The sequence below is a fragment of the Centropristis striata genome, chromosome 16, assembly GCF_030273125.1.
Source record: "Centropristis striata isolate RG_2023a ecotype Rhode Island chromosome 16, C.striata_1.0, whole genome shotgun sequence".
Classification (NCBI taxonomy): domain Eukaryota; kingdom Metazoa; phylum Chordata; class Actinopteri; order Perciformes; family Serranidae; genus Centropristis; species Centropristis striata.
In genome coordinates, this window is record NC_081532.1 from 25,504,976 (window position 1) to 25,514,428 (window position 9,453).

At 36.5% G+C, this 9,453-nt stretch overlaps 1 protein-coding gene across 1 annotated transcript in view; it reads left to right on the plus strand.

Moving 5' to 3' along the window:
• dicer1 (dicer 1, ribonuclease type III) overlaps window positions 1–8,096 on the plus strand; it is a 67,018-nt gene extending 58,922 nt beyond the window's left edge. Inside the window, exon 30 of the mRNA XM_059352742.1 lies at window positions 1,741–8,096. Within this exon, the coding sequence (XP_059208725.1) occupies window positions 1,741–1,906 (166 nt within the window). The 3' untranslated portion in view covers window positions 1,907–8,096. The remainder of the gene's footprint in view (window positions 1–1,740) is intronic.
• Window positions 8,097–9,453: the final 1,357 nt, after the last annotated feature.

Here is a 9,453-nt window from a genome sequence, read left to right on the forward strand (position 1 = left end):
TTGGGGCTGAGATGGATCAGACAAAGGAAACATTTGTTGTGACCTAATTGAATCTTGCACCCAACAAATACCCCATTACAAAAAAACAAACTATTAAAAACTAAACTTTCCTCTACAATTTTATCAGTGTTTTTGTTCATTTTCGTTTTGGTATGTGTAAATGTGACTGTTTACATGTACATATATGTATAAACAAATAAGAAAAGGATAATTGTATTCCTGTTATTGGAAATTTCTTATTGTATTTTTCAATAAAAATATTTTGAAAAAAATAAAATAAATTTAAGCATTTTCCAAAAAATAATTAAAATGAGCAAACTCACTCTAGAAACTCATTAAAACTAACTGGATTTGAAAAAAAAAATCACAACTAAATTAAAACTAAATCTACTGAAAAATCCAAAACTATTATAACCTTGGTTAATAAGTGTTAAATTATTTACATTGACTTTACAGCAATTCGACAGCAAAATGAAAGTAACTGGAAACAATTGCAACCTTTTTTTTTTTTAATATATGGAGGAAGTGATGAGTTAGCATTATGGGGAACAGGACAAGAGGGATAAAGGTTTGTCTCACCATGAGAGAATTGAAGACCTACTTCTTCCAACAATACCTCGGTTAAGTCATGGTCACCTAACATATATATATTAAAAAAAAAAAAAAATATATATATATATATATATATATATACATATTTTTTATTTTTTATTTTTTTTTATATGCTCTTCTTCTTTTCTCTTCTTCTCTTCTTTTCTTCTTTAACATATAGCAATCCTGTAGCGATGACAGTTAGGTCTTAAAGTTCTGTACTTACTTGATTCCTGTGGTCTATATCTAGTATAGTCTAGACGGATTTCAGAATAAAGGCCTCCTATAAGAAGTGAGGAGCATATATGGGTACGAGTCAGGAACCGGCCTACCTTACATATCTCAAGGGTGCTGAGTCCAAAAAAAATGGTTCCCAAGCGAAATTTTGAGTTTTTGACCTTCTAATTTGTATATCAAATGGCCACCAAATTGCCCATCTTGCACAGTCATTGGACCATTTCCCCTTAGTTTTTTGTAAGTAGACAATCAAAGATGAGGAAATAAAGTTTCTGGATCTATAGTCTAGGGTCAGAGCAAGAATAAAGTGGAGGCTCAGTGTCTTTATTATGTATATATATATATATATATATATATATATATATATATATATGCAAAATACCAACTGGAACATTTAAAAGTGATATTGATTGAATATTTATGTCGGCCTTGAAAAAACCACACAAATAATGCTTAATTTCACCTTAAAAGTTGGTATTTTGCATATATATAAATATACATAAAAAAGGCACTGAGCCTCCACTATATCCTTGCTCTGACCCTAGACTATAGATCCAGAAACTTAATTTCCTCATCTTTGATTGCCTACTTACAAAAAACTTGGGGAAAATGGTCCAATGACCAGATGGGCAATTTGGTGGCCATTTGATATGCAAATGAGAGTCAAAAACTAAAAATTTCGCTTGGGAACCATTTTTTTTGGATTCAGCACCCTTGAAATAAGTAAAGTAGGCCAGTTCCTGACTTGTACCCATAAATGCTCCTCACTTTCACTTTTTGGACAATTCCGTCTAGACTAGTACCCTCTGGTCGAATTCACTTATTGTAAGTCGCTTTGGACAAAAGCGTCAGCTAAATGACATGTAATGTAATGTAAAAATGTCATCTCTTGTTACTTTTCTTCACGTCCAGCCCTGCAGAGAGGACGTACGACGGGAAGGTGCGGGTGACGGTGGAGGTGGTCGGTAAGGGCAAGTTTAAAGGAGTGGGCCGCAGCTACCGGATCGCTAAGTCAGCGGCAGCACGAAGAGCTCTGCGCAGCCTCAAAGCCAATCAACCTCAGGTCCAAAACAACTGAGCTCCTCCTCTGAGCTCTCAGCATTAGCACCTAAGCTACTGACGCTAACAGAGAAAGCAACATCAGCTTCCCGACACAGCGCGACGCTCGCCCTGCCTCTTCACAACCAGGGCAGCCAGGGAACACTGTGTGGAGACGCAACAAAAGAAGCAGACTGATCTCACAACAGATTTCACATCAGATCTTTTTCCCTTTTTTTTTGTTTTTTTTTTTCCTTTGCGCAAACACAATCTTTGCTTTCCCTCTCTGCTTTGTGTAATCACATGAGTGCTTTATTAACGTTTAGCAAAGTGTTTAAAAAAAGGTCAGGTCGCAATGTCTATTCCTCACCGTTTGTTTTTTCGTTAATCGCTATGTCAATGAGATGAGGCTTTGCTTATTGTGTAGTATTAGAGTGTACATAGTTCAATCAAAGGTGTAAATCAAAGTATGTAGGAAGAAAAAAAACAAACGCTAAACTCCTCAGCCTGTGCACTAGTGCCAGTCAGTTTTAAAGCGGTTTTTAAAACGCTAACGGCAGACGTGGCTAACAGAACCACTGGAGCCCAACCTGGTGGCACTTCTGTCTGAAATCTGTCTTGAAATGGTATTCTTAAATCATTTTTGCACTTATTCCATTAGGGTCTGTTACTTTGAGAATTGTGTGTTCACATCGACACCAAAATCATAAACGTAGCAAAGTATATAAATATATATAAAAATAATAAGAGACATGAATGATATTCTTGGCCTTAGATGCTAAGGCTCACCCTCATATCCTGCAAAACGGATAGGAATTTCAACATTCCCAGTTACTGTAATTTAAACTAGTTTTTAACCGCACTTGAGGTTGCATGTTCTTGTAGTTTATGTATAAAAACCATGACAACTGGATTGCTTCTATAAATGTTCTAAATCTATGGATATATCAAGAATGTGTGAGAGCGAGATTAGATGTTAACGGCATTATCTTGATGATTTGGTTTAACATGTTTTGATACCAAGAATGGATGGAAATTGAATTAGTCATTTTTGCGCACTAAATGTCTTTCCACAGATCGAATCATCCAGTTTTGATATAAGAAGAGAAAGACATATCACACGTTCAATATGCTGCAGACTTTTTTACATTGGATACTCGTGTAAGGCTCAGAATCTTTTCAAATACAGTCTTTGTGAAAAAGGCCAATTCATTTCAACACACTAGTGTTCCTCACATCCCGTACCTACCAAAGCTATAACAGATGTGACACTATGAGGTTGAAGTCAATTCCTATGAATAAGGATACCAGCCTTTTTGTTTTGTTTTGTTTTTGTGGCTTCTGTTCAGACAAATTTTGCTTTTTCGCTAAATGTCCTTTTTTTTTCTCATCAATAAGCCCTTTTTTTCACTTGAATACCTCAGTTAATTGCATGCATTTTCTTGTCTTTATATATTTTTTCTTTTTTTTTTGTTTGGTGCTATGTTTTGTATTAAGCTTGAACTTCTCATCTTTTTGCACTGTAACTATAATACCTCTTTATTTGACCTTTTTTTTTTTTTAATTTTGGAAATCTGTTTGATTTGCTTGTCCCGTTCGTCAGCCGTCAAGCTGCAGAGGAGAGCTGCGTCTCATACCCGAGGTTGACACTGGGGGGAAGAAAATGTATTCTCCGCACATAAGCCTCACCTTTATCCCTCATTCACTAGCTATTAATTTCATCGGTTGAAAATCAGTTTTTTTTTTTAATTCTGGGTAAAGACAAACGGAGAATTGGTTGTTCAGATGGGTGAATGGTTGCAGAAGTAATCAGATTGCACTCTTAAACTTTGGAAAATACTTGACTTATTTCTTCAAAGCTGTCTTCATAAATAAGGGTTGGAAGACATGCACCTGTGTGGTTTCTGAACTGTTAATATTACTATCTAAAAATCTATAATCCCGCCCACAGGTGCTTCTACCTCAAAAGACACTCTTCAGTCTTCATTTCAGGACAAGACTGCAATTCAGTTCAGTGTCTGTTACCGTGACAACATCTTCATCTATGTCTCATATACAGTTACAACACATCTGTTTTACTGAGTGGACATTCCTTCACAGTCATTTGTGTGGAATAGAACAAATACTCCTTCTCTGTGGGGGATCAGTGTCAGCATAGACTAGATTTAAATTTAAAAAATCCAAATTTGAGTTGTAGATTGAAATAGGGCTGGGCGATATGGACCAAAAGACATATCCCGATATATTTAGGCTAAATATCAATATACGATATATATCCCGATATTTTTATCGCAAAGTGAGAGCAAATGTTCAGTCATAGTGATACAAGTAGTTTTATTGAAACCGTTTATTTAAGTGAACATAAACTCTGGGAGTCCAGCAGGTACCTACAGAGCATAACATAACCTGAAGAGGGGCCTTGAGGGGACACCTGCCTTCTCCTCAGGGCCCTGTGTGATACAGGTGACCTGAATGAAATCTACGTTTTAAGGTCTCAAACATTTCTGATTCTATTGTGCAGGTTTCACTAACAGCTTTCTGCTCCTTTAAAAGGTTTTCTCTGCCACGTGGCTTCAGCATTACTGCTAACAGGGTTAACTGTTGATATGGTCATGAAATGCACACTGCAAAAAAGGTGTCTAAAAACAGTAAATCTGAGGGAAATTATCTTGTTGCATGGACAGATAATTTCACTTGACAAGATTTCTTGAATTAAGATTATTAAATCTATACATAAGCATGTTGAACACTTAAAATGAGAAAATAACTCTTCTAACACTTCTAAATCTAAATTTGTTTATTTTTTTGGTAAGAAACAATTTGCAGTGCAATCTGCTCGGGCCACTTGATAAGCTGGCTTGTGTGTTTTTATGTCTTTTTTGGTAATTTTTTGTCTTTTGTTTCTTTTTTTGGTCTTTTTTTAATTTCTTTTTTGTCTTCTTTTTGTCTTTTTTGTGTCTTTGTTTGTCTTTTTTTGGTCATTTTGTGTCTTTTTACACCTTCTTTTGGTCACAAAATGACCAAAAAAGACAAAAAATGTACAAAAGAAATAAAATTTAAGCTGCAAGCAGCAATGAACTTTAGATTTAGAAGTGTTAGATAATTCATTTCTTATTTTAAGCGTTCAACATGCTTATTTCTAGATTTAACAATCTTAATTTAAGAAATCTTGTCAAGTGAAATTATCTGTCCATGCAGCAAGATCATTTCCCTCAGATTTAGTGTTTTTATCCTGTTTTAGACGCCTTTTTTGCAGTGTGGGACTGATCATCACATCTCACTGGGTGTCGGACAGAAAACTGAATTTGTAAAATCATTCAGTTCTCATGTTTAAATTCAATGTGACCTTATTACATCTTTCTGCAATCAGTTAAAAAGAGTGCAATCTGTCATTATTTCTCAAGTCTACCTTTGTAGAGTAAATCCATAAATGCATTCTATTTTCTTATAGATCTGAAGTGTATCTGGTCCTCCACACACACACACACACACACACACACACACACAGCCATTTAGACTTTCCACCGGTTCAACACTAATTATCTGTAAATTGGCGGAGGGACAGGTGAAGGGGGCGGGGTTACTAAAAAAGAATGTGAAATCACTCATACGGTGCCACACCCACTTTATTTTTTGTCTGTGACTGATGAAAATAAGGATCACAATCTTTTCAGCCACCAGTGGCATCAATATCCAACATGTTTGTTTTGTTTTCTTTCTTTTTTTTTTGAGGATGGAGGTGTGTGTGGGAGTGCTGAAGTTGAGGTAGTCCTGCGTTATTCATAGCGGACTACGTTTTCTCGTACTGGCAATTTTAAAAAATTTTCTTTTTATACATGTAGCACAATTGAGCATTGCACTTGGGCGCCATACTTTACCTCATGTCAGAGTGTGAAAGGGAGAGTAAGATGGAGGGGAAAAAGAAGTGTATATATGATGCCGTAATGTTAAGAGGAGTAACTTGTGGTTCAGGCTTTGCTGCTGTTTCAATTGCTGGTGTTACACAAGCCTATTTAAAGAGAGAATAAGGGGCTATGGGAGGGGAGACTAAATGTGCCTGCAGGTTATCATCCGACAAAAACACTGTAAAGAATTTCATTTGGGGCTAAAATGTCTGGATGTCATGTATGCTGATGTCCTGCCTTAATGAACTGTTTGGGAATGAATTGTAAGTCAAACTAGCACGTCCAATCATGACTTGAATGATGATCTGACACTATTGTTAATTCTTCTTAATTCTCTCCTGACTACTTCATATGGACATATGTCATCCAAGCCTCTTTTCTACTCCTGTGGTGTGTTAGTTTGGGGTAAAGACAAACCTCCCCCAGCCCTTTATCTACTACTTAAAGGAAAAATCCACTCAGTGTTGCTTCTGTACTTTTGGATAAATCAAATGTCAGAATGTGATCATTTGTTGTAGCAATGTTCACACTGGTCTTTGACATGCCTCGTCAATATATATATATACATATATATATATATACATATATACACACACCAGTTATTGATTCCTGGGAACTAGGGCTGTCACTAAAGAAAAATTGAAATACTGTACTTATGTTAACCCCAAATTATGAAATCAGTTGTTAAGTCAATGTTCAAAACAAAATGTTTTTGTAAACCTTTAATAATATCTTGTGTTTTATGAAGTTTGAATGTTTTACTGTAAACTCTTAGTCTGAAAGAAGCTCCAGCTGTCAGATAAAGGTAGTGCAGTGAGAGGCACACTGTTTCCCTCAGAGGTTAGAGAAACAAGTCACTGCTTTATGTGCTAATTCAATGTTTTTTTCTATTTTCAATTTCACATCGACTATAAAAGGCAAGGCCAATTTATTTTATTATTTATATCGCACTTTTAACCCTTTAATGCACAACATATTGACACCCCTTCTAGCACTCAACATGGGTCATTTCCCATGTTATTTAATGCTGCTGTGTGTTTCTGTTTATATTATGATTGAATATTCCAAGTATTCTTTAAATATCTTGTTTTTGATAACAACAGATCGTTATTTCAATTTTGCCTCTCATATTTTATGAAGAAAAAAAGTTTTTGTATTATTACATAGCTAAATCCTTGGCTAAGTAGATTACTATGCTAACTACTTAGCCAAGAAGTTAGCTATGTAGTTAGCTTAGCTAAATACTTAGCCAAGAAGTTAGCTATGTAGTTAGCTTAGCTAAATACTTAGCCAAGAAGTCAGCTATGTACTTAGCTTAGCAAGCTACTTAGCCAAGAAGTTAACTAAGTAGTTAGCTTAGCAAGATACTTAGCCAAGAAGTTAGCTAAGTCGTTAGCTTAGCAAGCTACTTAGCCAAGAAGTTAGCTAAGTCGTTAGCTTAGCAAGCTACTTAGTGACACAAAAAGGGATTTTATTAAAAAATGAATTAGGAAAACATAAAATAAGGATGTATGAAGATCAAAAACAAACTAATTGAGGAAAACCTGGAATACTGAATGATGAAAATTATTTATTGCAAAAATATAGAATATAAAAACTGTCGGGTCACTTTAGACCCAAGTTGTGCATCAAAGGGTTAATTCCTAAAGGCAAGCCAGACTTATAAGAGACTTTTCCTGTTCATACACAGTCATGACACATCTTTTTTTCTTTTTTTAAATTATTCAAGAGCTGATCAGGGACTGTAATGTCTTGAGTCCTGGGAGACAGTGATGCATAAGACTGTCCCAGGTCAGGGCTAACAACTTCTAACAGCGGGTTGCACCTGTGAAACTTCAGGTTAAAGTTCCCAACTGTATTGTTGTTTCAGGGTGGATTTTTTCTTTAAGCTGAATGGTCAAGTGTGATAAATGTTAACAGAGCTGAAATGTCTTTGATAAACTGTCAGTGGGGTGGGGAGGGAGGATCTTAGTCTCATAAAGCCAGCGTAGAGCGCCAACAGGGACTGTTTGGGGGTTGGGTTGTGTTTTTGGGGGCGGGGCATGGTCACCAAGCAGCAGAACACCAGCAGAGTGGAGCTAAACGGATGGAGTGATGAACTGCTCAGTATGGGAAATGATGGGCCATCACAACCTGCAGCAAATGTTTAAGGGACATTGGAATAAAAATTGAACTCCTCACTCATACTGTATACCGTGCTGCAGTGGTTTGCGGTCTGCACCTTATGGATCATAAATACCTTTAATTTTGATTGTTTGGATTTTTTTTTCTTTTTATAATTGTAGCCCAGTATATCTACAATAAAAGTAATGGTATGGTCATTCATCTATGGTCCTGTGGTGTTAATTCACTTTTCTGCAGATATAATGTCAAAATATTAGTTGAATTGATTGTACACAATCAGGGTTCCCACGTGTCCTAGGAAACCTGGAAAACATATGGAAAATGAGAAAAAAGGCCAAATGTCCTGGAAATTTTTAAGTTATCCTGGAAATGATGTATCCTCCCCCTGCCTTGTGAGCATTTTTTATTTCCACTGTTAGCATAAATGAATGTGATTTAACATTACAGCTATTAGTCAATTTGACTTTATTCAAGAGTCAAGAGAGTCTTTATTGTCATTATGCTGGATAACAAAATATACACGCATATTAAGGCACACATTAGATAAAAATAAAAATAGGACAGAATTATTTACACAGGTATGGATATAGATGTGTGTGTGTGTGATTGTGTAACTTTTAAACCAATCAAATGCAATTTAAAGGGCTTGACAGGTTGGTTGAACAACAAAAATGGGCAGTAATAGACAGTTCCAAATGTTTGTGTTGTCCTCTTATTACAGGAGTGAGTGACACTGTCACGAAGACAGACTAAAAACAATGCAAGTTACAACTGTACAAAAGAACACTTCCAAAGAATGAGAAGATCAGAGGAATGTATTAGTGTATGACATGATAAGTTGTCTCTGTAGCGGCTGAAAATGTCCTGGAAAACACTCCGGGTGTGACTTTCCTGATGTTGTACAGGGCGAATTGACAAGACAATTGAGGCAATTGAGGACACATGAACCTCGAAGGTCAGTTGGTCATCAATCATGACACCCAAGTTTCGTGCAGAGCTTGTGGGCTCAAGTTGCATGGATCCAAGCTGAAGATTGATAGGTGATCAGGTGGGACAGGCTGGGATGACGAGGAGCTCCGTCTTTGAGAGGTAAACATTAAACATTACATTAAAACTCTGCAGCTTTCTTAAAAAGAACAGACTCTGGTTCACATTTTTACATCTACCATCAGTGTTCGCATCAAATGTCAGCTTGTCATCCAGGACAGTGGCCAGATATTTATATATCTGCTGCACTGCTACCACTGGCTCCCCTGTAATCACAGTGCAGGGTGTGGGAGAGCAGGGCCACGTTTATCTGGAGGAAGGACTGGTCACACCAGTTAACAAATTCATCAAGTACTGGGCCATGATCATGTTCAGAACCCTGCAGAAGAATTATAATAACAGAGTCATCTGCATACTGAAGGACTAGATGTGATGATGATTACTCTGACAGTCATTAGTGTAAAGGACAAATAAGACAGGGGACAAAACACAGCCCTGAGGGGCTCCAGTAGATGATGCAGTTACTGGACAGAGTCCTGTTGAACTGGACCCTCTGAGACCTGTTTGTTAA